General features: G+C 59.1%; 1 protein-coding gene across 2 annotated transcripts; it reads right to left on the bottom strand.

The window, feature by feature from the left end:
- Positions 1-3,758: 3,758 nt before the first annotated feature.
- Positions 3,759-27,557, bottom strand: IL11RA (interleukin 11 receptor subunit alpha). Of its 2 annotated transcripts, none has more exons than XM_064438099.1 (13): positions 27,420-27,557; positions 8,996-9,095; positions 8,595-8,655; positions 8,310-8,476; positions 8,006-8,120; positions 7,096-7,128; positions 6,531-6,694; positions 6,229-6,392; positions 5,972-6,113; positions 5,402-5,497; positions 5,108-5,207; positions 4,354-4,436; positions 3,759-4,250 (listed from the first exon to the last, which is right to left on the bottom strand). In XM_064438099.1, exons 2-13 carry the CDS (start codon positions 9,093-9,095, stop codon positions 4,231-4,233), a joined length of 1,245 nt encoding a protein of 414 aa, XP_064294169.1. In that variant the 5' UTR covers positions 27,420-27,557; the 3' UTR covers positions 3,759-4,230. The 2 variants fall into 2 exon arrangements, with proteins under 2 accessions (XP_064294169.1, XP_064294170.1); XM_064438100.1 differs by having other exon boundaries at positions 3,759-4,247.
- Positions 27,558-27,978: the final 421 nt, after the last annotated feature.

The following is a 27,978-nucleotide window of genomic DNA, read 5'->3' as shown; positions in this document are numbered from 1 at the left end:
TGTCTTTCAGGAAAGGGCTGGTGATCGGAAAGGAGTTTGCAGGCCTGTGGCAACTAGAAAGGGGGGCAGGTGACTCAGAGTATGGGTGATCTCAGGGATCTCCAGTGGACTGAGCACTTGGACCCTTTAGCAAGACCCCAGGCAGAGATATCCCACATGCAGGTGAAATGAAAGCTAGGGCAGGGTGAATGCTCAGCACTGTGTTTTTAAAGCATTTGCATTTGAATTCACTGTGTCCCTGGGGCAGGGTCCCTGCTGCTGCTCCACTCCCAGTGCCCAGACAGAATAAGATAGAAGCGGCTCCTGAGATGGATGCAATGTCTCCAGAGAGGCCCCACGCTCTCCCCTTATGCTCTCGGGACCTGCACCAGTAACAATTCAGACACTTGTTTCCTCATGTCAGCTGTGATGCCACTTCCATGGGAACTGGGTACATGGGTCACACCTGGAACTTGTTCCCAAACTCCGTCCTTGCTCTGCCCATGGGCCTCCCTTTGCCAGCCTTACACACTTGGCCTCCCAGCCATCTTCACAAGGCAGCCCCTACATAATGAGCATATTTGATGCTTAGGATGGTATTTCAGTGTCCAAACTGCCTATCCATCCATTCATCCATGCATCTACCAGTATATCCATCCCTTCCTCCCTCTGCCAACTGATCCATGCATCCATCTATACATCTGCATGGCTCCTTCCCTCAGTCTATGCATCCTTCCCTCCCTGCTGAATCACTGGCCATATACGTACCATTTCCTTTCTCTCTTGCCTCTATGGCTGCAACGGTCTGCTGGGGCTGCTTTTACTTCTTTCCTTGGCTCAGGATGTTGCAGAGAAGGAAGCAGGAGCAGCCATGAGAGGTAAGTTGAGACTGTTTTACTTCACAGTCCTATGCAACTTGCCTCCTCCCCTGCGAAATGAGGGCTGATACTGGCAACGAGGCAGGGAGAGGTGGAGGCTGGGGCCTGAGGGCCAGCCCAGATATCTGGCAGGGTCTATGCAGTCCAGAAGCCCAGGCACCACTGCACAACTGTCCGCAACTGGTGCCCTGCCACAATGGCTTTGGCCCAGGCTACTGCTTTCCCGAACAAGCCGTGCACACAGCTAGGCAGCTGGTGCACCCCAGCCCCTTCCTGAGAGATGTTATGGATGGGGCCAACCTGCACAGGATGGACACATGGAGCATGGACATGAGCCTTTCTGCATGTCAGCGCTGGGGACCTTCCTTGGCATGTGGCATTGCCTGCTGGAAATTTTGTGCCCCCAGCAGGACTGGGGCCATGTTGTCCTGCATGTTTGTCCTGCTGGGCTTGGGCTGGTTCCCACCCCATGCCAGGGAGCTAGATCCATCCCTGCTCCTCATGGATGCAGCCCACAGGCTGCCTCTACCTGGCACAGCCTCAGCATCCTCAGGCCTGGCTTGTACCAGCTCCCGCAGCAATCTTGGCACAGCATCTGCCCACGGGAGGGGGGGATATGGCAGCAAGGCAAGTCTGGAAACGCCTCTGCCTACTCTGGACAGGGTGCGTCCAGGCAGAGCTCCAGCCTGCAGCAGGAAGCCTCCTGCTCGTTCAGTGGCTATGCAAGCTTCCGAAGAGCCTGAAGCCTGGAGGAAGTGCCCTGGCCCCGTGGTGGGACAGGGAGGTGCCGGCACTGGGACTGCTCTCATGGTCTTTTCCTGTTTTTCTTCTCCATGGCTTGAAGGCAAAGTTGACTTTGGCATCTAGAGCCCTCTCCTTTATCCCAGATTGCTGCTCAGCCCAGCCCTCTACTTGTATCTTCACTGGTCCAGTGAAAAGCCCTGTTCGCCCATGTCCAGTGCCAGGGCATCCTTCTCCTGCGAAGCTGGGAGAGCACCACCCAGCACTAAGCATCTTTAGCCCCACCAAGCACAGAACTTGCTGCCTCTGTGGGGTCCCCAATGCCCATGTGTCACATTTACAGGCTGCTGCGGCAGCAACCTGAGCCATGGGGCACCTCAACACCCAGTGTGGGCAGGCAGGACTTCATGGTGGTGTGCAGACCTCTCACCTGCTCTTGGTCTCTCCAGCTGCCAAATGGGTGGCAGATCCTGTCTCTAAAGCTTCCATCAGAGAGCAAAGGGGTCACCCTCCAAGGCCATGGGCAGCAGGATGTGGTGATGAGGACCAGATATGCATCTCCTGCCCTCAAGCAGCGCTGGTCACCAGAACTGGGTATCCCTACTGCCTGGCCAGGCAAGCCCCAGCTAAGGAAGGGGACACAGGGCTTGGCACATGGGGACAACAGAGCTATGGGTCCCCTCTGCCAGTCATTTCTCATATACCCACCTGAGCTTGCCTGCACAATGCAGGCACACCTCCCCTTGTGGATGTGTGAGGCTCCGGTGGTCTCTGCTCCCCCTGGCCAGAAACAACCCCCTTCTATTTGGAACATGCCTGAACTTTCTGAAGTTTATAAGCAGGCAGGATATGGGGACCAGAGCTGCCAGCTCACACGCTCTCCCATTTTCTGGCCATTGTGCACCTGCGCCTCGAGCAGGTGTCAGCCTCTAAACCAGCACCAGGTGTCTGGAAACCACTGAGCTGTTTGCAAACACTGGATCCACAGCAATGGGATGGACATCACCCATGTTCAACGGCATCCTATGGACAACCACAGCCCTGATTCTCCCCCATAGTGGCAGGGGAGTGGGATCTGGTGGTCGTAGCAGATTTTCAAGTGGAAAGGGCTGCCCATGCCATGCTGGGGAGCAAGGGGAGATGAGGGCAACTGTAACACATCAGAAAGGGTGCTGGCTGGGTTGGATGATGGAGAACAGAGTCCAGCAAGGTGATGGCAGCATAACACAGCTGGAGCTGGCACATTCTGGGACGCACCTGTGAGATGGGATGTGGCTGTTGGGCCCAAAAGCCCAGGCAAGATCTGGCCCTTCATACCTCCCCAGCCTGGTGACTTGCCTTACTTGCTCCATGGAGATCCCTGCTCCTGTCCAAGGATGGTGCCACCCCAGCAGCACACTGTAGATTGAGAGCTGACCCCCATCTCCCCCATCCAGGGCAACTGTGCTCACCAGATGCAGTGAGGGGCTGGGACCCTGCAAAGCCAAGCACTGGCACGGGCAGCACCCACGCCCCTGCACCCGGGGTGGGAGTGCAGGGGCGCCCAGTGAGGGCAGAGGGGTCAATGGGCACACAAGCTACTGCAAAAGGCACAGCCCTGCCCCAGTCACCTCCATCCCAATCCCCATGAGGTCCCTTTTGTGAAGTACCCCTGCTCCAGGCTCCCTCTGCACCCTGGGTTCAAGGGCAGCCCTGGGGCCCAGCCGGGAGTGACATATCTCTCCAGCAGGGCAGACACAGGGTCCCGCCCCATGCTGGCTCTGCTCCCCATGCTCCCCATGCCGCTGCTGCCTGAATTTCCACCCAGCCCCATCTGGATCTCATTGGGCTGCTGGCGCTGAGCGCTGGGGTCGGGAGGTGCCAACAGATGGAAGCCATTAGAGGGGCTGGGTTGAGGCGCGGGGAGAGGGCCACATGCCGAGTGAGGGGGCTGTGCAGAGGGTCCTGTCCCTGCTGCCAGGCTGGTGAGGGCAGGGGAGATATCCCAGGCAGCTGCCTGCATCTCAGGCCCTCCAGGCTCCTGGGGAGTGGGCTGACCTGTTTGGGGACCAGCCCTGCTTCCCGTGCACCTCCTGAAAGGACCATCCCCAAGCTGGCATCTCACCCGGTGCCACTCACCTCTCCCTTGGCCCAGCACCATCTGCAAGAGGGCCTTGCCTGGGCAGTGCCAATACTATCCCCTTTATTGGTGTCACTGCTCCGTTCAGCCACAGCACGGGGGTGAGGGGCAGAGGGACGGGGGGTTGTCCCTTCTGCCTGCTGGTGGCTGGTGTTGGGATGACGGGCAGGGCTCAGCACCCCCTGCTCACTGATGCCCGACACCCCTGGGAGCCTGCACCCATGGTCCCCCTCGACACTAGGCAGTGAAGTGGGACTGGCTCAGTGTTTCATCCCCATATGTTCAGCAGCGCCCAGCAGCGGGGCTGCCCGTTGCCCTGAGTCCAAGGTGCCTCCAGTGGCTCCTGGTGGGCATGGGCAGCCCTAAGCTTCTGGGAGCAGAGCTTCTCTCCTTAAGGTCCATCCTGCACCCCCAGGGTGTGGGGGTTCCGGCAATGTCCACGGCCATGGGGTGACCCAGGTGGCATCAAGTCCCACGCGTGGGCAAGCAGGAGCAGGGGTCGGCCAGGGCTCACTACAGGATCTGAGCCTCTGCTGAGAGAGAGGGCAGGGGGTCAGAAGGGTGACCTGACTGACCTGCTCCCCCCTGCACTCCCTCCCCTGCATCCCCCCGTCACCCCCCTGTGCCCCAACTCACTCGGCAGCGTCTTCAAGTGGGTGGCAGCAACCAAGAAGTTGTGGGGTTTGGTCTCGTCCTTGCTGTGTTTCCTCACCCGGAACCTGGGAACAGAGCAGCGGTGGCTGAGGACCCTGAGCAGCCCCCCAGGCACTGGGACTGCCTACATCCCTGCCAATCCCCGCTCTGCATCCCCATCCAGCTGTGCCCAGCTGCTCCAGCGGGTCAGCTCCAGGGCTACAGCAGGAGCTGGTCATGAGAGTGGACAGGGCTGGGCTGGGGACAGGGACAGACAGCAGAGCCACGGCATGGCAGGGAGCGCCCAGCAGTGGCAGGATGTGGGGACCTGGGGACAGGACCAGTGGGCAGTGCCCAGGGGCAGGACCCCCACGGAGCAAAGACATATGCAGGGGTCTCTGCACTGACCAGGGAGCAGGAGAGTCCCCAGGAAGGCAGGAGGCTTTGGGGTGATGTTAGTAGCATCAGTGTCTTTGGGGGATACAGAGAAAGGTTCTGTGGATGTGGGCTCATCAGAAAGTCCCTAGGCAGGCTGGGCAGTGCTGCAGCCAGTGAGCTGTGCTGGGAAGAAGCACTGAAATGTCAGGGGGGCAAGGGGAGCAGGAACCATCTTAAGGGGCTGGCATCACGTCTGTTTGGGCAGGGATCCCAGAGAAAGGCTGGAGGAACATGGGGCACCCCATGCTTGGGGTTCAGGGGCCAGAGTGGGATGGGGACAGCAATCACACAGACCCCTTCCTCTCAGAACCCAACTTACCAGATGAGGATGGTGATGACGAGAACAGCAGCCAGTACGAAGAAGGCAAAGATCCCAAGGGACACCAGGATGGCCATCTTCTCCAGGGGATCGCTGCGGTCTGGGACAGAGAGACTGTCACAGCCAAGGGATGCCAAAGGGGGACCCTACTGCAAGCTCCTAGGCACCCCAGCATCCCAGACACACACGGGCATGGGGAAGAGCCCCTTCCCATAACCCTCAGCCAAGCTGCCCAGGCAGGTAGCTGCCTGTGGGCCGTCCCCACTCCTGCCTGCCACCTCCAGCTCTACTCACTGATGGGCTCAGGGTTGGGAGCCTGGGAGGGCTCCTCAGCCACGCTCTCAAGGCTGGCATCTGTAGTGGTTTCTTCACTCACCGTGGTGGCTGGGTCTGGAAGGACAGAGGGGATGGGAATCAGTCACCCAAAATCATGGCCAGCACCCCAGGGAGCCACAGAGAGGAACAAAGAAGGGTGCTCCTGTGCCCCACGGGTCCCATGAGCCCAAGGATGCCCCCCGGGTGCTTCTGGTGCTATGGGAGCCCCACTCTGCCCTGAGGCTGTGGGGGGCAATCCCCAAGTGGCAGCAGCACAGCTGCAGCCTGCCATGAGACTGGGAGATGCTTTGACTCCTTGCAGTGCTGCCTCTCACCGTGAGGCCAGTTTTTGGATGGTGCCCAGGACCAGCATTTTGTGTCTACTTTAAGGAACCCCAGGAGCCGGGGCTTGCTCTGTGTGATATCTGGGGGAATGGGTGGCATGGGGAAGGGGCTGGGGAGGGGCAGCCCAGGGTCCTGGAGGGGCTTTGGGGAGGGATGGTGCAACCTGTTAGGGATGTTGGGGGCTTTAGCCTGTCCCCCTCGCACCTCTGACTGGTGTCGCCCGGGCCTCGGCACTCCACTCGCTCCAGTTCCCCGCATCCAGGAAATCCTTGGCACTGACTTGGACGACATGCTCCAGCCCAGCAAAGGCATCTGTGATCACCTCAGAGAGGTTCACTGTCTCCACCTGCACCGGAGAGAGGGGAGCTGTGGGGCAGGAGGGTGCACCCCTTGCTACCCTCCCTGGCCCCGTGCCCACCCTGTTCCCACGTTGGCTTTGCCTTCCCTTGCCCACTGCTTACCACAGACCAGGAGCGGTGGATGATGGGCCGGTACTGGAGTCGAAACCTGAGCTGGAAGTGGGGCTCCTTGGGCCAGGAGGAGGGGTACTTCCAGCTCACATGGAGCCGCCGTGGTGCCAGGGGGATGGGCTCCACCACCAAGCCCTCTGGAGGGTCCGGCTTAACTGCGCAGGAGAGGACAGGGAGCCCTCGTCACACCACACTGCTGTGCAGAGGGGTTCTGGGCTCCCTGCTGCCACCTGAGGATGGATGCCCAGGGATAGACAGACACAGGGATGGACAGACAGACAGATGGGACTCACTGATGGCCTGCATGGTGACGTCGAGGAGGCGGAAGCTGGAGCCTAGTGGGTTCACCTCAGTGATGTTCAGGCGGTAGGAACTCCAGAACTCTGACCCATGAACTGTGCAAGTGCCAGGACGGGATGGATCCTGCAGGCACGGCCCCACATGCCCATTCTTGTTCCTGCAGACAGGGAGGCAGGGTGGGGACATGTCCCTGCTGCCTGCCATGCATAGTTTCCCAGTGCTACCAAGGTGGTGTCATGTGGAGACATCCCCAACCCAAGAGCCCAGTGGAGGAGGCAGACCCTGTTACTGCTCAGGAAGGGTCTGGGCAGCTGCCCTCACCCCTCCAGAGCCTGGCATGTCCCTCCGAGAGTGACTGAAGTGACCCCCATCCCAGCCCCACAGTCCCTCCTGGGAAGGTCCCTCCCTGGGACAAGGCCATCTCCCAGGCTTGGGTAGCTGGTTCCCCCATGGGGACGACCAGCCCTAGCCTTGGAGACCCCACTGAGGACAGCAGCAGAGACTATGGGATGGGGGCCAGTTCCCAGGGCACAGGACCAGGGTGGGAGCCAGTCCTACCTCCGCTTCTCTTCGCCTGTCAGCGACTTCTTCCTGACATGAAGAGATGGAAAAGCAGACAGTGAGGATGAGGGGACAGCATGAAGCCAACCCAACCATAACCCAGAGGGACAGGGGTCTTTGCACCAGTCCTGGGGGGGCTGCTCTGCTGCACCCCATTCCTGCATTGATGCACATGGATGGCATGGAACGGGGGATGGAGTTAACGCCATACCCAGCCCTGCCAGTGAGTAGCCTGGCAGCAGGATCCAGGGGTCCCACGGGAACGAGACAGTGGGGTGTCCAGGAGGGTCCTTCCCAGAAAACCCCCCTTGTCCACCCAGGGTTTCACCATGCAGCCGCAGCAAAGGTGCAGAGAAGCTGATAAAAACAGCTCTCCAGCACCTGACTTTGCCCTCACCCTACGGCGTCCAAATCTCCTTGCTTCCCACCAAACTCCCGTTGCTCCACACGGCCCCCTCCCCGACGAGCCCCCAGTCCCCCTTTCCTGCAGCTTTCAGCAGAGCTGTGCTTTATGGGCTCCAGCTGACTTCAAAGCAGCCCGCTAATTTGGCCTGTTGGGATAATTAGAAGCAGCAGTGCTGTCGGGGCTCCTTTCATCCTGAAGCATGCTGAAGCACTCAGTGGCTTGCAGATGACCTGCTTCTCTTTTATAGACCCTCTGGTGCTGACAGAGCCATTGGCAGGGTGGGACCCTGTGTTGCCCTCAACACTGCTGGGGGGCCCCCCTTGGAGCAAGCAAATGCTTGGTGTGCTGCTCACCCCAAAACATGACCTGCTCCAATGTGCAGTATGGTCCTTGGGGCAGGAGGTGAACCCAGGGCATGGGCCAGCTGGCCAGCAGGACTTGTTCAGGACCCGGGCCTCACTGCATAAAGCCCCCAGCCCGTGCCCTGTGGGGATACCTCACCTGTAGGTCGTGATGTATCTGGTGGGGAGGAAGGTCTCCACACTGGAGGTCCAGGAGCAGGAAAAATTCTCATAGTCGGATGCTCTGCAGGACACAAAGGGGACTCCCGGCAGGTCTGGGGTCCAGGGGGAAGCAACGGTCAGCGAGGGGTCCCTGGTCCCACAGCCCAGCTGGCATGCAGGGACCCTCATGCCACTGCAAAGTTCCCTCTTGGCAAGCACCTGCCAGGGGTGCGGGCACGGCTGGCCCATCCTGGTGGGGCTGCCCACCCCCCCATACTCGAGCCCGTGGACACACTACTCACACCCCAGCCGCAGGGACACTGCATGCAGGAGGTCACCGTCCTCGCTGTGGCAGCTGTAGGTTCCTGCGGTGGCCAAGCTGGCGTGCGGCAGCACCAGGGCTCCCTGCCTGATGGCCGAGCCCTCTGGCAGTGCCGCAGCACCCGCCCGCCTCCATTGCACTGGAGAGCTGGGGAGGAGAGACCGGGCAGGCGGCGTTAGAGGACAGGGACGGCAGAGTCACCCCAGGCCCACCCTGTAAACCATCCCATCAGATAAATCCCCCAGTGTGCATGGAAAACACCTACCTGGCATGGGTACCGGTGCATGAAAGGGTGACCTCTGTCCCCACCTGTCCATACTGAACACCTGGAGGGACACACACATCCCCAGTTGGGTGTTAGCACCCCGTGCCACCTCACGCAAAGGCTGGGGGAAGAGATGGGCAACCTGGGCCTGTACCCCCTGGGGAGCTGGGCACTGGCTGTGAGGTCTTGCTTCATGCAGGTACCACCATGGGGGACTGGGATGGACTGGTCCCAGTTGGGGCTGAGCAATAGGCCAGAGGACACCCATCACAGTGGGGTTGCATTTTGTCTGTGCCCTGACTCTGGTAGGTCTGTGCCTACCTGGGGGGAATGGGGTGTTCCCAGGGTCCCCATGCCTGGGTCATGGGGGGCTGTGTGAGGGGCTTGGAAGGGGGGCTCACCTTCCTCTCCCCAGCCCTCAGGGACCGTGAGGGAGGCTGATGCCAAGGCTGCCGCAAGGAACACCATCACCCTGCCCAGGCCTGGGATGGAACTGCGCATCTGGAGGAGGCAGAGCGGGATGGAGAGAGTGTTAACCCCTGCAGCAGGGCAGCCAGCAGGGTCCACAGCCCAGAGCATCCCTGCAGGACCATGGACCCCGCATCTCCCTCATGTCTCGCCCCATCCTGCTGTGGACAGCATGGGGACCATACTGCCAGGACCCCAGCCGGGACAGCTGGCAGGGTCTGTGCCATTGTCACAGCCCCTGGTCCCTGGCTGCTAAAGAGTTCCTGTGCCTGGAGGGGGGGCGCAGAGGGCAAACACTGACCAGGAGCTCAGGCATGCGTGGGTTGGTGGAATTAAGGGCTCTTTGCCATTGCAGTCTTGTGCTGGGAGCCCTGGCTGGCGCCCAGACCTGGGGTGGTCCAGAGACCTGCACTGGTGCAGCTGGAGTGGGAAGGGACCGAGGAGAAATTCTGGCCTGTATTTACATGTCAGGAGACAGCAGTGAGATCTGAACAGGCTCACACAGCCGGGAATAGTAGGCCTGTGAGACCTCAGACTGTACCGAGAGTGGGGCTGACTGGGGTCCCGTATCACTGCCCATCCCTGCACCCACTGCAGGGCTGGCCCATGCAGGACTGTGCCCTTCTGGGTCATTTGGGTGTCTCTTGACCCAGGAGAATAGCCCTGAAATCCCCTCCTCCCATTCAGAGATCACCATTGGGTCTCAGGCAAGAAGCACAGGGGATGCCGAGTCAGGGGTGTGCACCCAACTCTCCATGGGTCAACCCCAGCCACAGACCGGGGTTTCCCTACCATAGCACAGCCAGCATCACTCTGTTCATCCCAGCCAGCATCACCCCGAGGTGTCCACCCCAGCCTACATTCTTCTGCACATATCAGCCAGGGTCATCCTGTCCTACCCAGCCAGCGTCACCCTGTCTGTGCCAGCCACCACCACCCTGTCCATGCCAGCCAGCATCACTCATACCATCCATATCAGCAGTGTCACACTTGTCCCTATCAGCCCCACCTGTCGCCAGCAGGCAGAGACAGCTAAACCATTTCTCCCTGAAAGACCCCCCCCGCCCCGCCCTCATGATTGGGCAGGCCTGTTTATTTACACACATATTGCTGGGCTCTGCTCCAGGCTACGGGCAGGGGCTGGGGCACAGGAGGCAGTGAGCTCCTGCAAGCCTCAAGCACAGGCTGCAGCTTGTGGGGGTAAATCTGTGCCACTGAGTCACCTGGTTCAACAGGCAAGGAGGTCCAGGGAGGATGCTCCAGCCCTGCAAAGGCACCCCAGAGCAGCTGCCAGTTCCTCTCCAGCAGGCAGGTGCCCATGGCTGCAGACCAAGCTGCGTGGCAAAGGAAACAAGAGTGATGTGCTGCTGCAATCCAGCGAGCCCAGCAGGTAAGGCGTGTGGCACCCTGCATCAAGCCTCTCCTGAACACGCCAGGCAGCCTCAAATGCAAGCCCCAAACATAAATAATTTCATGAGACTGTCATAAGCTTTTCCTACTAAACCACCCATAGAAACATTCCCAAGAAACATCAGTTAAAGGTCTCTGCCAAAAATATGCCGGTAAGTAACTGGGAACATTCGGCTTAAAAGTAAAATATTTTGGTGATGGAAAAAAAAAACCTTAAAATACACTTAAAAGCAGCAACCAAAAATAACTCCAAATACCACATGGGCTAGAGTTAAGGGGATAGTGCTGGGGGGGGTCAGGGAGAAGGGAGAGTGTGTTAGTGTGGAGAGAGACAAATAGTTATAAAATAAAATCATTTCTTCTCCGAACCGCCCTGGGCTGTCATGCAAACGCTGTGGAGGGTAAAGACAAAGCTGCTGCACTCATCACCCACTGTGCCACTCTGTGGCAGGGGTATATATTCCTGGCACTGGCTCACTGCTGACATGAGTTTGCTAGGTCTCAGGGACACTGTCTGGTTCAAGACTAGTCTGGAAAAATGACCTTGCTGGCACAATGCTGAATGGCATGGACAAGGGACGAGCTGGGGGCATGGCATCATTTGCAGCTAGCTGCTGCTAATGTCCCCGGGGAACGGTGTAAGCTGGCCTGACTGTGGGTGGTATTGCCAACAGACCCAGAGGCACCCCAGACGCCTGCGTGGTGGCAGAGGGCATCTCTGAAGATCCTGTCCCCAGCTGCATCCTCCCTTCAGCACCCTCTGTCCCAGGGCCCCCCCCAGCGCTCCCCATCCTCACCCCAGCAACCAATGAGCTCCCCTGCTTTTTTGGGCAGCTGCCCTGCTCTGCCAGCACAGCATGGGGGAAGGCAGCACCGAGCCCCCCCAGACACACACACTGGCTTAGTAAATGACCTGTGCCTGAGCATTGCCAAAACCGAGCCACGACCAAGCATCACTGCAGAGAGAAGAAACAGGGCAAGCCCTTCCTTGCCTGCCCAAAGGCCACAAACAAAAGGGGAAGGAGCCGCAGAGTGGGGGAAGACCCAGAGCCCTTGCCCGCCCTGGGTGCAGCGGCATGGCCAGGAGCCAGGCACTCTGGGCCAGGCAGTGCTGCAAAACAGCCTGCCCAGAAAGGATCCCCTTACTGTCTGTAACCAAACTTCCTCGCCAAGAGGAAAACAGGCGTGCAAATGAATGCACACGTGTGCATGTTGCCAGGCCACCTCCCTTAGCAGCTCTGCACCCCCGTGGACGGGCACACAGGCGGAGACAGCATCCCTCTATGTTTGTATCGGTGGTGACACAGGCTGGGGACGGGGAGTCCCGACACAGTGGTCCTGGAGCCGAGCCGGGACAGAGGGAACAATTGGAGCTTTTTTTCCTCCCCACATGCTAATCCTGGCCCAAGAGGAGTCTGCTGCTCGCCTGGGGCTGGGTGACCTCCCAAGGCCATGGCTGGGGCAGAGGGACCCATCCCATCCCGGGGCTGTGGCTTGGCCCCTGCGGACAGCACAGCGATGCCAGACTCTGCTCTCTTGGCATGGGATGTTCTCATCACCAGCATGGCCAGGGTGACCAGGCTGTGCATGTCACTCGCAGATGCAAGCCACAAACACAAGGTGCCACTCTCCATTCTGCACCCACCCTGCTGTTTCCCCTGGGCATTTTAGCTCATCCAAAAGTTCTTTGGGAGCTGCAGGGAGAAATCCTGCTGTGAGCTCCTTCCTGCATCCAAACTGAAACTTTGCAACTCAAAACATCCCCCAAAATCACAGCCATGTGCACCAGCACCAATGCCCACATGGGGTGTGACAGTCCCTGCAGCACAGCCGCTCTGTACCATGCCCCGCCGTGGCCTGGCAAAGCCCAGCATAGATTCCTGGGGGAGGCCAACTTTCCATTGCACTTGGTGCTTTGAAAGACAGTGGGTTTTGGAGGAGTTTTGTTTTTTTTTTGCTTTGCTTCATTTGAAGTTGCTCTTCAAAGAGAATGAGCCACACGCAGGGCCAGGGGTGGCAGGGGGGACACAAAAGCACACAATGCTGTACTGCAGGGCTGAAAATGGCAGTGGGGAGACATGGGCTGCTCTCCACTGAACACAGAAAGCTGGGGTGCCTCCTAACCTCTCCCCAGGGTGGTTCAGGGCAGCATTGTTGCAATAGAGATGTGGAAAATAAAGCAACCCAAGAGCACTTGGCAGTTCTGCCCGCTGCATGCTGGGCACTTCCAGAGTCACCCACCTGCAAAAAGCCAGTCTGCAACGGGCGATGCCTGACACTGGCCAGCTCTAACACCCTAAAGATGGCATCACATGGTACTCCCACCCCTCAGTGGGGGGAGCATCCCTGGCCCCGCACCCCAGACCCTCCTCTGACAGTGCCTGCTGTGGGAAACACATCCCATGGCCAATGGCTGTGGCGTTTTGAAGCAGCAGGAATTCCCCTCCTCTTGCTTACCTGTAGGGTTGGGAGCACAGCACCCCACTAACCCCCCTCCTCCTGGCAGCCCTGCAGAAGCACTGTGCCCCGCTCTGAGGAGCTGCGGTGTGGCCTGAGTCCGTCCCCTTGGATGCTGATCTTCCCAGAAACACAGCAGCATCCCACCCCTGCAGAGGTCACCCCTGGTGACCTCCATCATCATCATTGCATCAACATGCACCTTTGGGGTGGGGAGAGCATCAACCCTGCTGCCGGCATGGTCCCTGGCAACCAGCCACCCGTGTCCCCTAAATGCCACTGGCACCCTCCCAGTCACTGGGTCCCTGGAGAAAGCCCAGAAATGGGTGCTGGCAGAGAGGGAGAGGCTGGCAGAGGGTGTCCCCCACCACCTCCAAGGCCACTGGGGCCATGCACAGTCCCCAGGACCACCAGCAGCACCCAGGGGCAACTCCTCGCCCACCTTGGGCATTGCTGGGATGATGCTCCCTGAGGCCAAGGGGAGGGCCCCACTCACTGTCCCCAGCCCCTCCGGGTCCTTGGGGACCTCAAAAAGGGCTGCTTTCCTCTGCACTGCTTCAGTGGGGTGCTAAGCACCCATGGGCCCCAGGCTGAGCTGAGCCAGCACACACACATGCACAACTGCAGCCACTGCAACCCAGCACACTGGAATTACCCCAGTAAAACAAGTAAAACCAGTTGCAGCCTTTCCTTGTGAGGCCAATGCAGTCCAATAAGTCCTGCATGCAGCCCGAACGTGGGGCTAAACCCAGAACAGTCCCAGTGTGGGGCTTAACTCAGGGCAGTCCAAACTTGGGTTTAATTCCAGTGCAGTCCAAGTGCATGGTTAAATCCAGCTCAGCTCAGCAGTGGGTTAAACCCAGCCCAGCCAAAATGTGGGGTTACCCCCAGCACAGTCTAAACCTGGGGTTATGCAGTCCAAAATTCAGCACAGCTCAGGAGTGGGGTTAACCCCAGTTCAGCCCAAACCTGGCATTACACTCCAGCTCAGCCCAAACCCAGCATTAATCCCAGCACAGTCCAAATGTGGGGCTAAACCCAATGCAGCCCAGAAGTGGGGTTAACCCCAGCTCAGCCCAAATGTGGGGTTAAACCCAGCACAGCCCAATCATGGGGTTACACAGTCCAAATGTGGGACTAAACCCAATGAGGCACAGGAGTGGGGTTAACCCCCGCTCAGCCCAAACACAGGGTTAACCCCAGTGCTGCCCAATGAACCAGTTCATCTGCACAGCCTGGTACAATGCACATCTCCATCCAACCCAGACCAACCCCCCCCCCCCCAACATCCTCTGGCAATACCAATGCCTGGCTGACCACAGCCCCACTGGTGTCCAAAGCCAAGCCCAACTCCCCCCCACCCCAAATCCTGAGGGTCACCTCTCCTCTGTGGGGCTGGCAGCTGCTAGCAGGAGGCAGTGCTGGGGGGCTGGCAGGCCACCACACACCTTGGCATGCTGGTCGTTTCGTGGAGGTCAGACTCTGCTCTTACCCTGGCTGGGAAACTCCCACCCCAACGCCTTGATTTCCGCCCTCCCCTGCTCCATCCCAGGGGAAGAAGTCTCTGGCTCCCGATTGTAACCAGAGGCATCAGCAAGGGCCAAAACAGCGAGGGCTCTGTTAGCAGCCAGCAGCCCCGACGCCACGCCAGCTGGCAGCGCTGCTTTTGGAGGGGGGAGAGAAGGGCCCCCCCAACTCCACCCCCATCCCCACGCTTCCCCCGTGAAGCCACGCGCCGGAGAAGTTCCTAAAAATAATCTCCCGGCTGTAAAGAAACCCACCAGCGCTGTAGCTGTTGCACCAGTGGGTGTCTTTACAGCTGGGAAATTATTTTTAGGATGGAGGTATGGGGTCATGGGGGGGCTGCATCCCTACTGTCTTCGGCACAGGGTCGCAGGACAGGGATGGGCACAGTGCCAGATCCAGGGACAGGGGTGGGACCCACCAGCAGGGAGATGGGCCACCCTGTGATTAAAGCAGGGTGGGAAAGGCTTTTCCTGTCCCAGGAATGTTTTAGGATTTGGGATATTTTTCTGCTCCTGGACTCAGCCCAGCCTGGCAGAGGTTTCAGTGCACACGCAGCTCCGAGCATGATGAGGCAGCTGTTTACCAGCCTGCACCCCAGCCTTTCATCCTCCCAGCAGCATCTGCATCCCCCGGAACAAACTCCCCCATAAGCTGGCCCTGGAGCTGATAGAAGAGCATATGCATCCTTATATGTAGGGCACATACGTATATATATGAGCATGTACATATATGTGAGCACCTCGTGCAAGCTGAACTGCTTCTGATGCTCCCAAAGAACTCCAGCCTGGAGCTGGGAACCCCAGGCAGGAGAGGGGCCCCACAGCATCCCCCTGCCTGGTGCTCCCCCCATCCCTCCCAGTGCTGCTGTGCCTGGGAGCCATTGGGCTCAGCTCCATCCCTGAGGCACGAAGGTGCCCGGGTCAGCCAAAACGCTGCAGGGCGGCAGGGCCAAAATAAACAGCTCACCGTGCTGCGGCACAAACGCTCCCCCAGCTAGCAATTTGCTGTCACTCCTTTTGCAAAACAAAATCCTTTTTGGGCCAGGAGAGGGATTTCAGGTGTCATTAAGGGCCACCTGGGCAGCCAAATAAAGCCACCACCAAAAGGTAGCCCATTAACCCTTTGCACCCCGCTGGCACTCTGCCTGCTTTGGGGTAGGATGGCTGTTGCAGACACTCGGCAATCTGTGAAGTGGGGATGCTGGTGCCAGGCTCTGACATCTGGTGGGATAACCACGGCTTGTCTTCTCCAAGCTTGGAGGCAACCCTGCCTGCTCTGCTTAGGGGGTGAAGCCCAGGGGATGCCGCAGGGTGTGAGGCGCATGTCAGGAATGGAGTTTGGGGAAACACTTCACTGCAGCAGCATCTGTGCCCGCGCCTCATGTCAGGTCAATCAGATGGCAGCCCCCAAGCCAAAAGGAGATGTAAAGAAGTGGCAAGACGTGGGGAAAAGCTGGGGCAGAAGCCCACCGCCAAAGCTGGGGCCTGCGGCACAGGGCCAGGGGATGGGGCCTGTGCCCTGCCTGAGTTGAGAAGGTTGGAAAAACACCCCCTGGCTCATTTTCTGCTGGGGGAAAAAACCCAACCAAATTCTGAAAGATTAAGTGCGAATGTATCCGAGCTGGGGGGGAAAGCAGGGCAACACAGTGAGCATAGTGACACATCTCCTTCCACAGTGCTGGAGAGACGCCCCAGCCCTGCTCGGGGCCAGCTCTGTTTACAGGCTCCTATTGTCTCTTTTTTTCCTTTTGGGGTTCCCCCCCCACCTCCAACATTATAGTTCAGAGTAAACAAAAGCAAGCAGCCTCTCACTCCAAACATTTCAGCCATCCCAAACTTTCTCCTGAGGGGGGCTGCCTGTGGAATTTTCCTCGTCCAAAAGAATTTCGAAATGTTCCCTTTGCAGCCTGCTCTGACTGGAGGCCAAGGCAACTCCAAAATCCTTCGCGAAACACTCAGGCTGCCCTTTGCACAGCTGGAGGCACCAAGGACCAGCAGCTGCCATGCCCCCAAATCTTCACATGCACAGGGAAACCCCCCAGCCTGGCACACTTGCCTGGCACACAGGTATGTCCCAACCTGTACAACAACCCCCCACCCAGTCCAGCCCATTACCTGGGGGGAGCCAGCAGGTCCTCATGAGGCTCGATCCTGCTTTTTATAATCTAAGTTGCCACTACAGTTATTATTGACCCAAGATGGTGTTGATGGTGCAAAGGGCTTGGGTGTAGCGGAAGGGTGCATCCCAAAGCACTTGGTATTTCCCTTTGCAGACATATCTGCCCCACCAGCCGAGGGGATGGAGGATGTAGTGGCTGCTGGAACTCCTCCTCGGAGCGGTCAGTGAGACCCTGGGCACTGGGAGGGTAGTTTGCAGTGCTGCCCGCTCAGTGCTGCCTGCGCACCCGTTGGGCAGACGGAGCAGGAGGGGACTGTGTGCAGCACCCATCCATGGGGATGGAGCGGGAGGCACAGTGCTGTCCCCTGCACATCCCTGGGAGACAGTGCGTGGAAGGGGTGAGGAAATGTCCTCCAGGATGAGCTGTGGCAATGGATGCCACCCAAGGGTGCTGGTCCTCCCTGGCCCACCTCACACCGTCAGGGTGTGGCACCCCTGTCCCAGAAGATGTGGGACTCCAGTGTGGGCAAGCAGAGACCCCCAAGAGTTCCCTCGGCTCCAGCTAAGCACAAAAGTGAGGTAGGACCCACCAGACCCCTCAGCCTCCCAGCAATGGGGGCTTCAGAGTGGCCCCTGAAACAACCAGAGGGATAAAAGCACAGCTGAAAAGCCCCACAAGAAAGCCAGCAGTCACGGGAAGAAGCACCCGAAGCTCAGCCCGGCGTGGATTTGACAGTCAGTGCAAGCCATTGTGGTGGACTGGCACATTTATGTCCCCTGCTCGCTTTCCCAAAACTCCCTGGGTGGGTGTCACCAGGTAGGTGGTCCCACAGCGCGACACATACCCGGACACACATCCTCCCTCCCTGGGCACATGCAGATTTTGGAGGCTGCAATGCCTTGATGCACTCATGCTCAACCCAGCAGAGCAAAACCTCTCTGGCACCCGTTGTACCCCGCCTCCCACAACATACTGCCCCGGTGGGTGCAGAGCCCCGTGCTACCACAGCAGCACTGGTGGCAGGGGGCGAGGTGCCTCAGCACCAAGCTGGACGGGGGTCTTGCCATGGGACAGGGCTTTGCCGAGCGCCCCCGCTGCCTCTGCACCATTTCCCTGTGCTGTCTTGCTGGGCTCTCCTCCTCCATGGAGGCTGCTCAGTGGCTTGGCATGGGAGCGGTCCTACCCCACCCCCCCACCCCCCAAAGCAGACCCCTCTCCTATAAAGGGGCCAGGCAGCGGCTGTGCGGGGAGCAGAAGCCCCGACACAGCAGATGGGGTCTGTAAGGCGAGGCTCCCCCAGGTGTGTTTGGCTTGGCTGGAGCTCAAGCCTGTCTAATTAGAGCTATAGAAAACATATATTAAAAAAAACAAGGGGGGAAAATAATCCTCTCCCCCGTGCTGGGGCCCAGGATTTGGCCAGGGTTTCTCAGCAGACCAAGAGCAGGCAACACAGGCTCTGCTGGCAGCAGCCAGGGGAGGGAGGGGTGTTTGTGGATATTAAAATGCAGTCGTAAAGGAGAATAAAAGGGCAGCCTTGTTTCAGAACGAGTCTCAGAGGCTTTCCCCTCTCCCGGCATGCTCGGCACCTGGCCGGCAGCATGAGCAGCTCCCCTTTCCCGCAGCCCCCCAGGCCACCTCTGGCTCACCCAAAGACTGGGGTGCTGCCAGCAAGACCCCAGCCCTCACGGGGTGAAGCCCAGCTCCTTTGGGTAGGAATAGATTTAGGAGGCCCCCCACTCCAGCCACCCGCGCTGGGTTAAAATTACAGCTGGCACTTCTGGAAAACGCACCCCTGCACATCCCTTCCTCCACGCCCCCGCAGCTCGCTGCCTTCCTCTGTCCACTGCCCTGCCTGCATGCAGGCAAGGCTGCCTGGCACCAGCTGCTTGGCAGCAGCCACATGGTACCACCACTGGTATTTCACTGCCTGGCCTCTCCCTCCCTCCCTGCCAGAGGCAGAACAAGCCGGATGGTGTTTCGGCTGAGGTTTAAAATTAGCCCTGGGCACCCAACACCCCTGGTGCCTGTAGAGAGCAAGGGGACATGGCAGGGTCCCTTGTGGCTCCCTGACACCTTGGGATCCCCCCCATCCCCAGGGACCTGCAAACCTCTGCAGAAGTCCTCTCCTCAGGACTTCTCCCCAAATACATCCCTGAAGTGGGACACTGCCTCCCTGCAGCATCTCCTCTGCCTCCATGCTGCCATGCCCAGCTCCAAAAAGTCACACCAGGAGGTTAGGGAGCAGCCACAGGCGTCAGCCATGCACAGGTGGCCCCACCCTGGCCCCACCTGCTCAGCCAGAGATGCCAGTACACATCTGGCTTCACTGCTGGCCTCTGCCTCCTTCCCAGGGCATCAAGGAGAGGACAGTGGGCTGCGAGCCCAGAAGCCCCCCATCCATCCCTGCCCCCATCCCTCCCTCTTCTCCCTGGAAGCATCCCAAAAGCGCAGGCTCACCGAGCCCCCCGACCCCTTGCTTTGTGAGGACCCCGGGCACACCCTGTCCCCAGCCATGGCCCAAATGACTAACGCCCCGGCAAGCGAGCCGGGTGCTGTCGGGGCGAGCAGGGCCCATCCCTTGGCTGTGCTCCCTCCTCGTGGCGGTGAAATCACGTCTGGAGAAAGCATGGGGAGGGAGCCGCCGGGCCCCCCCCCCCCCCCCCGCTGCTTCCCAGCTAGGATGCTCACTCCCTGCCTGCTGGCTGCCCGTCCCTGCTCTTCAATCCCCATATCCCAACAGAGGGATTCTCGCAGGCACACAGCCTGCAGCAGAACCGCACATCTCATCTCCTCCTCCTCCTCATTCTGGACCCCATAGCAGCACCCCAGCCACAGAAACGGCTGCGGGACATGGAAACACAGCAGCAAGCCCCAGGCGCTCGTAAAAGTGCTCCCGGGGAGCAGGCAGGAACCTCTGACCTCCCTCTAACCTCTCTCATAGCAGTGCAACTCTGCCAGAGCCTGGGGTGGGGAACTGGGGGTGGAGAGGGGACCACTGACACCCCCTACAGTGAAGCAAACTGGCCACATTTAATGGAAGGAGCTGGCAGCTCCTGCGGACTGGGAATACCCCTGGGCAGCACCAGAAGGGACGGTAAGGGATGGGACACCGCCGCTTGCCTCCGACCTGGCACGCAGCACGCGCCGGCTGCAACGGGGGTGACTAATGCAGCTCTTTAAACTCCTCTGCCGGCACGGGAGCGTGGCTCCGGGTTAGGGTTTAATTATCTGCCTTCCTCTGCAGCCCGCACTCTCCTCTTGCTGAACCGCTGCAGGGACCCCAGGGACAGCATCCGTCCCCACCCCGGCTGGGGCTGCTGGCACCAAGCGAGCGGGGCCGCAGTGGGGAGCTGGCCAGGAGCGTGCCGAGGCTGCAGCTGGGGGCTATAAAAAGCACGGCTGCGGTATGCAGCGAGGCACTGAGAGGGGAATAAAATAAAATCAGGTGGTGGATGAGTCGGGCGTTCACTTCTGCACCAGGGCTAGCCCCGGTGCTGCTCCCCAACATTTCTTCTACGATTTCTGCCTGGCCAACAGCCCGGTCAGGGTGAGGCAGAGCAGAGAGCTGAGATTTGGCAAAGGATGGAGGATGCAGGCCTGGGTTGACAGGCGACAGATAGGGTCAAGGCTGGGGGAACAGTCGCTGGCTCTGGCGTGTGGGCTTCTGCCTGGGGATGGAGGCATTGCAGCCACCACTTCCCAGCCCAGAGATGCCAGATCCGGATGCCCAGCCTCCTGGCAGTTTGCACCGGAGGATTAACCATACCCTGATTTATGGCCAGAGGTGCCTTTGCTGGGAGGGGGATGGCACACCGACAGAGAGAGCAGGCACCCCAGTCCTGGTGGGGAGCCTCACCCAGAGAGGACAGCGACAGCACAGGCTGGGGACAGACAAGGCTTCCCTTGGTCTGGCAGGAGCTCCCCGCTCAGGGACACGCCGTGTTTGCACAAGCCTGAGCGGGAGAAGGTCAGATTAATTTTAAACCTGAATAAACAAGGAGAGAAGGCAATGCGAGAGCTCGCCCTTTCTGGCGGGGATACCCAGCAGCAGGGCACAGCACCCGTGGAACAGCCCTGCCCAGCCCAGGTACCAGCAGGGCTCAGCCCCGGGGGCTCATATCATCCCAGCAGAGCTGGGACAGACCCAAATCCCAAATCCCACCCCCAGGGGCCTCCCTTTTCCACAAGGAGCTCCTGCTGAGTCAGTGCTGGCAGCAGGCAGAGCAGCTCCTGCTTGCCTTTGCAAAACCACTCTGGCCTCCATGGGGAAGCATCCGGCCCAGGACCCCCGTCCCACTGGGAACAGCACTGAGGCTTGCCTGTGCCCTGGCCGTGGTGCACAACGCAGTCTTGGGAACAACCAGGAGGAACAAAAAAAAAAAAAAAATTGTTTGTAGGTCAGGAGGAAAATGGAAAAAAAAGTTTGTCTTTCATGCCAAAAGGAAAATGAAAACCAAAACATTTTGTTCTAAATGATAGGCCTTGTTTAGTTTTCAGTGGTTTTACTTTTTTAAAATGGTTTGAGTTAAATCGAGCTAAATTTGGCTTCCAAACATTACCTTGGGGCGGGGAATAAAATAAAATGAAAAAAAAAAAATCAAAACATCTCATTTGGAAAATGTCAGAGCAAAACGCCATGGCTTTTCCAGCCCTGGGAGAGCCGCAGCCGGGCGCTGAACCCAGCCTCAGCTCACAACTTGCGACGACCTCCCAAAAGCAGCCTTTTTTTCCAGAAAATAAAGCAGCTGCTGTACCCAAGTCCCGCCAAGAGGGGTCCTTGCCCTGGTGCCTACTGGGGCACCATCCCATCGGGGATGTCCCATCTGCCTGTGCTAGTCTCTGGGACTGGCCGGGGCATGGAAAGACCCCACTGCAGCCAGCAGCCGTGCGTGTGAGCCGAATCCGAGCCGAGCCGCTGTCCAAAACTCCTCTTTAAATGTCTTTTATATTAGGTCAGCATTCCTGCGTCGCCCGGGGAAGGTGGTTACAGCCCACAGCCCGGCACACAGGCTCCTTGGTGCCGGCTGCTGGCTCTCCATCAGCAAGCAGCCTGCCCACGCTATTAAATCACTGAAAAAAATGGATTGTTTCACCAAAAATTAGGTGCAGGAACCTCTCACATGGTGGCAAGGCAAGCTGGTAATTAGAAATTCATAGAGCTGGCCACAAAAGCTGCCTCCGGCTCAGCTCCACCCTCCTCTGGTTGCAACTAGGGATGGTGGAGAGGCTTCCACTACCATCCCCGAAATGCCTCTGCTGATAGAGATGCAGCAGCCACATCGCCGGCAGCACTGCTGAAGTCCTGTGTGCCCCAGGAGGGTTAAATGCTGCTGCACTATCCTTCTGCCCTTGGTAGATGGGGAAAATAAGTGAAAAAAAAACATCGAGGACCTTTACAGGCACTGGAGGAAGAAAATCCTCCATGCATGGCTGGACCTGCTCACTATTAACCACCCTGATGGGGACACATCTCATGGGGACATCAGCTGGGGATGCAGCAGGATATGCTGCCCCAGCATCCCTCTCGCCCTTCCAGCTGCACCCCAGGGCTGAAAACCAAGATGACCTTCCCCACAGACCTTGCCTTGCTTACGTCCTTAACCTACCCCAGGCGCAGTACGTGCACTGCTGCCCCTCCATCCGAGCACAGGCTTCTCAGCATCCTCCTCCCGGACTGCTCCAAGTCCAAACCTCAGTGCCTCCCTGGACAAGTGGAGCCCTCCAAGGCATCTCTGGGGCATACCTCCTGGCTGTCGGAGCTCCCAGAGAGCCTGGTGCATATCTGCAGCCTCCATTTGGGAAGGAGGGATGGGGATGTGTAGCAGACAAAGAGCTGTGCCAACAGGATGCTCCCAGAGATTAGGCCCTCCAGAGTTCACTCTGGCTGCTCCCCGTGCAGTCACAGGCACCCAGGAGGGCCACGTCCTGCTCCTGCACTACCTGCCCCCTGTGCTGCATGGGGGCAACAAAGCAGACAGGGAGCCTGAGGCACCAAATTGTTTTTTGGGTGCTGGGGGTACGAGGATGCTGGGCACAGCCCTGGCCGGAGAGGAGGAACAGAGCTGGGTGCAGGATCAGGGATGCTGATGGAAAAGGGATGCTTCCCTGGGTGCAGCCACGCTCCAGCCATAAAGCTGCAAAACTCAAAGCCAGGATGGAGTGGACCAGCCTCAAAGGAACTACAAAACAGCCCCCTGGGAGCCTCGCAGGACCTAAAAAAAAAATCAAAAGCAGCCAAAACACCGAGGAACCCCCAGGGCTGCGTGTTGGCCCTTGCAAGCCAAGGATGGAGCAATAGCTGGTTGGGTCCACCAGCAACTCCTAATCCTTGAGGCCCTGGGCAAAACTCATGGAAAGCAAAGGAAAGGCTCCTGCAGATTTCCCCAGGGGCTGGGGGCTGGCCCTGGCCCTGCAAGAAAGTCTGGGGAGATGCCAGCTGGCCCGGGCACCCTGCGTGACAGCAGCTTTTACAAAGCCAAGCTGGGCCACTGCGGCCAAGCCATCCCTGGAGACCTTCGCGGGGCTGTTGCAGCACAGTTGTCAGGAGCTCTGTTGCAACACTGGCACGGTGCTGGGCTGGTCCACAGTGGACATGACAGCACTTTTTCGTTTTTCCTAGCTACTTTTGCAGAAAGGCGAGGGCTGAATTTCGCCTTTCACGGTGTTATTGAATTCAAGAGGCACTGATGCCCATGCCGACCTTCATCAAAGAGGTGCTGGTGAGGTCGCTGGCTCTAGCTGCAGCTATCAGTCTGTCCAGGATGAAGCATGCAGCATTTTAAAACCCAAAGGAACGGGCTGATGAAAGCACAGGAAGGTGAAGGAAACAGCTAGATGGGCATCGCCGCACCAGCCCGCAGGGATGCGCTCGAGGCATGCCGTGCCCCATAGCCTCCCACATGCTCTCCTGCAGGGACATCTGCACCCCTGCAGGCTGCCAGCAGGATGGTAGGCAGCAGCCCTGAGCCCCATTTGGGACTCCCCAAGGTGGGATGGGACCTGGGGACAGTCCCTTTCTGCCAAAGTCAGAAGACTGTCTCCAAGCTGCTGCAGAGATGAGGCTCCCCCAAAGCTGGCAGCTTCTCCCACCCTCTCTTCCCGTCAGTGTGTCTCCAGTGTTGGCTTTTCAACACGGCTTGGCATCCCTTGTTTTCACTTTAAGAGGTGGGGTAAACCAGAAGATGCCCAAATGACCTTCTTTCCACCATCAGGATTTCATTAGGTGAAGGAGCCCTAAACTTTTCCACCACCTCTCCCTATAAGGCAATCTCTGCGGATCTGTAACCATTTTTATTAGGCTGTTTCTATTTCAGCCATCTCTGTATTGAGGAGGGGAGCAGAGCCGAGCAGTCTCTGGGGAGCCCTGGGTTGATTTCCAAAATGCTTTCAGCATCCTCCCCTTTCCTGCTTGATGCATGGTCTTACCTGCGGTACCCTGGCCATTACCACCTGCATGGGCCAGCCCCATGTACGACCACGCCAGGTCTCACCCGAGGTTCCTCCAGCCTGCTTGTCCTCTCCAAAAGAAGAGGACTGTTTCGCTTCATGAAACATGTACAAGCAGGGCACCAGCAGATGTGACTTCCCCCTGGCCAGACCCTTCTGGAACTGCCTCATAAGCTTTTTCAGCAAGGACCAATCCCCGCTGGAGCAAGCTGCAGGGCAAGAGGCAAGGCTTAAGCAAGCTCCACTGGTCAGATGTGACCACAGTGCATGGTCCTGGAGGACAAAGGCGAATCAGGTCTTGACACACTTGTTTGGACATCCCCCAGCCCAAACACCAGAGGAGGAGGAGATGTTTGCCAGGGTTTTTCTCCATGTCCCAGACTCATCCCACTGGACAGAAGGAAGAATTGTATCTTTTAGCCCAGCCCTCCACCTGTACCAGAGAGCCTGGCACATGCTCCAGGGACTGTGGGTGCTGTGACCATCCAAAAAAACCTGAAGCTTACCCCATCCCACTCCCGTGCCAGGGTGACTCAGAGGCCTGGGAAGCAGCCAGACTCAAGAGATAATTCCTATTAACATGCTGATCCTGACACTGCAAACCTGCTTTTAATTTCCAGAGGAATTTTCCTTCTTCCATGGAAATGGTCCATGGGAATCTGGCTGTAGAAGAAGACGACTCAACCACAACTGCAAGGCATCTGCACCCTCCTCCACCTTCACAGCCCAGATGGGAGGAGAAAACCATCATCAGGAGGTGCACAGAGATTTGCTGGTAGTAACTTGGGTCGCAAGGTAACTACAACCCCGGCTGGAGGGATTTGGTGATCTTCACACATGCGATGCTGTTGCAACCACAGGAACACTTAGAAAAACCAAAAGCTCTCTAAACATCTCAGTGAGTCACCTCAGACATCCCAGGGCTAATTCCTCATGCTGGCTTTGTATCAGCATCCCAAATGCCAGTGAGGCCCCAGCGCACCACCCGTAGGGCAGAGCTCCTGTCCCATCCAAGCTCCATCCTTGGTTAAATCTCTGGCAGGGGAAGAGCCACCCTCTCCCATGCCTGAACAAGAAGAGGGGAAACAAGCTGGGAGAGGTGCCAAAATTTTCCAAAGAGAGGAAAGCAGAGCCACATGCCGGCACCTGCCCCCTCCTGTGGGAAGCATCTTGCGAGGGGTTTTCCTCCAGAGCCAAACCCATGGGATAAGAGGAGGCAAGAATCCTTCGCCTTGTTTAACCTAAGAAGGAAGCTATAAATACAGCTGGGTAAACACAGGAGAGGGAGAAGAGGTCTTGAACTAAAAGCACAATGTTGGCATGAACCCACAGGGGAATAAGCTCTCCAGGAACGTATTCAGCAGGAAACCAGAGGGAGGTTGAACCCTGTGTGAGCAGGAAGAGTCCAGAGTTGCCTTTGAACAAGAGCGGAGCAGAAAGAGAGGGTCTGAAGTGAGTGCTCAGCTAGTTCATGGCAGGTGAGGGTGCTACACACCATCACCATCCACTGGGGGTCTCCCACTCAGGATGGTCCAGGCAAGCTGGGGGAGAACAGCAGGGAAGGCAGGGTACCTGTAGGCTAGGGGATGCAGGTGTGGGCTGCCTGGGTGCCCACCCAGCATGATGGCCTCTGATAAACCCAGCAGCTGCAAAAGGGAACCACTGCTGCTGCCATGATGAAGACAGCAGGGAGACTCGCTGCACCATGAGTCATTCATTCATCCTTCACAAACAGGGCCCACACTCGGCTAAGCATCCTCCTCCCCCCGCCACCAGGACAGCTCTCTGGGATGGGGAAAAAGTGGCTTATCAGATATAATCAAGTTTTCCCCTCCCTGCAAGGTTCCCAAAAGACTGAAGTTCATGGAGCAGGAGGCAAGGCAAAACCAGAGCTGCTCTTCCCCCAGCTTCCTGCAGGCAGCCGCTGTCTTCAGTTGCATCCCCCAGAGTTTTGGCCCAGGGACCCCTCCCCAACCATCCTGCTGCACCCCACTTCCCCCATCCACCCACCACTGGTGACATGCAGCCCTGTGTACAACCGGCTCCATGCCACTTCAGCTGCCAAGATCAGTTCACAGGTCTCTGGAGAGGAGACGTGGCCCCTTTCACTTCCCCCAAAAAGGGCCAGGTCAGTGGTGCAGAGGGTGTGTGGGTGCTGGGGGGACACTGTGGCTATGTTCGGTCCCCATCCCTGCCCTAGGAGCCCCACCAGCTCGGCCTCCACCGCTCACAGCTCCCTGTGAGGCTCCTCTGCCCCGCACCAGGCTGGGATGCCGTGGGCTCCGTGCAGCCCTGTACGTAGCCACGCCATGACCTGCCCTCCTATAAACAGAGGCAGAGTGCAAACACCCCACCTCCTCCTGCAAACGCAGCAGCCAGACGTGGCTGCAGCCTGCAAGGAGCGGGCACCTCCCGGCACCCAAGGTGCTCAGCCAGCGCTGGGCGCTCGGCACCGGCTATGCCAACATTCGTTTGGGCACAGCAACACGTCCGAGAGTTGCTGCAGCTCTGAGTTTCTCCCCATGGAGACCAGGAACATGGAAAATGAGATTCCCAAGGCACTCCCTGGCCCCTCGCAGCGGGGTCTGGGTTTGCCGACAGCAGTTTCCGAGCCAAGCTCAGCCCCGTGGCCCCCTTTGACACCCTGCATCAGCCCGGAGCCAGAGCTCGGAGGGGTCCTGGGGGGTGACAGAGCCAGCCTGGGAGGGTGGCAGCAGGCACAGACCCGCGGCTGGGGACCCGCAGGGGCTGGCAGAGGATGGAGAACTCGGGATTGAGACAGCATCCCGGGGCAAGGAGGGAGAAGGCAGGCAGAGAGCCCTGCCAGTGCCCGCGCATGGGAAAGCGTCTCTTTCCGCGCCTCTTGTAATTGGGAGCAGCTTTTCTCTCCCCGGACCCCCCAGGAGAAGAGGGGGCCCTGCCAGGGGGGTGCTTTGCCTGGTGTTGTTCCAGCCTTTCTCCGAAAAACTCCCCCCGGAGTCAGGGGCGGGAAGGAGGGGAGGGCTCAATATTCGGGGGCTGCTCAATATTCGGGGGGAGGCTGGGGAAGGGGCTCAAAGCTCCCACCCCGGGAACTCCGTCCATCCCCCCAACATCTCCGGGCAAGGCGGAGGAGGGGGAGCAGCACCGGGTATCCCCAGGAAGGCGGAGGGGGAGAAGCGGGAGAGCAAGTCCCCGCCAGCCACTTTGCGAAGGGGTACACAGACATATACACGCACACCCACCCCAACTTTCCCCGTACAAGCAGCAGAGAGCCGGGGGAACCGCTTGCCTGCGCTGCACCGGCAGCCGCGCAGCCCCTCACCGCGGCGTCGGGGCGGCGGCGAGCCGTTCCCCTCGGGGTTGGAGGGACGCGGTGCGTGGCGAGGGTGGACACACACACGCGAAGGGTTTCCTACCTTCCTGCGTGGCTCCGCGGCTATGTGTCCATGGCGCTCGGGGGAGCGGGGCCGGGGCCGGGGCCGGGAGCGGGAGCGGAGCCGGCGGCGGGGCGCCCGCGCCGGGCTGGCTGGGGCCGGGAGCGGCGGGCGGTGCGGAGCCGCCGCCGGGGCCGCTCCATTGGAGCAGGGCGCTGCCAATCTCACCGCCACCGCCCTCCAGGGATGCTTCCTGTCTGCGAGCCGCCCCCCCGGACCCGTCCTGGACCCGCTGCAGCGCCCCGCAGACCCCCAGCCGGGGTGCGCGGTGTCCCGTGCTCCGCCCCCCCCCCCCCCCCCCCCGGTGCGCCGTCCCCGTGTGTGTGTCCCCGCCATCCCCGACGATCGCCGTCCCGCTTCTCCAGAGGTCCCCCCCCTCCCCGGGGCGCACTGGTGCACGGTGCCCTCCCGAGCACGGGGGTCCCCCCGGAATGCAGGGCTGCCCTCCCAAGGGTGCACAGACTTCCCCGGTGCTCTCGGAGGGGGGAGCAACCTGCAGTCGCCGACCCTGCCTGCTCGTTTCCCAGCATCCTGGAGGAGT

The sequence above is a fragment of the Phalacrocorax carbo genome, chromosome Z (genome assembly GCF_963921805.1).
Source record: "Phalacrocorax carbo chromosome Z, bPhaCar2.1, whole genome shotgun sequence".
In the NCBI taxonomy this organism is placed as follows: Eukaryota; Metazoa; Chordata; class Aves; order Suliformes; family Phalacrocoracidae; genus Phalacrocorax; species Phalacrocorax carbo.
Note: the sequence above shows the minus strand (reverse complement) of the source record. Positions and strands in the feature narration are given on the sequence as shown.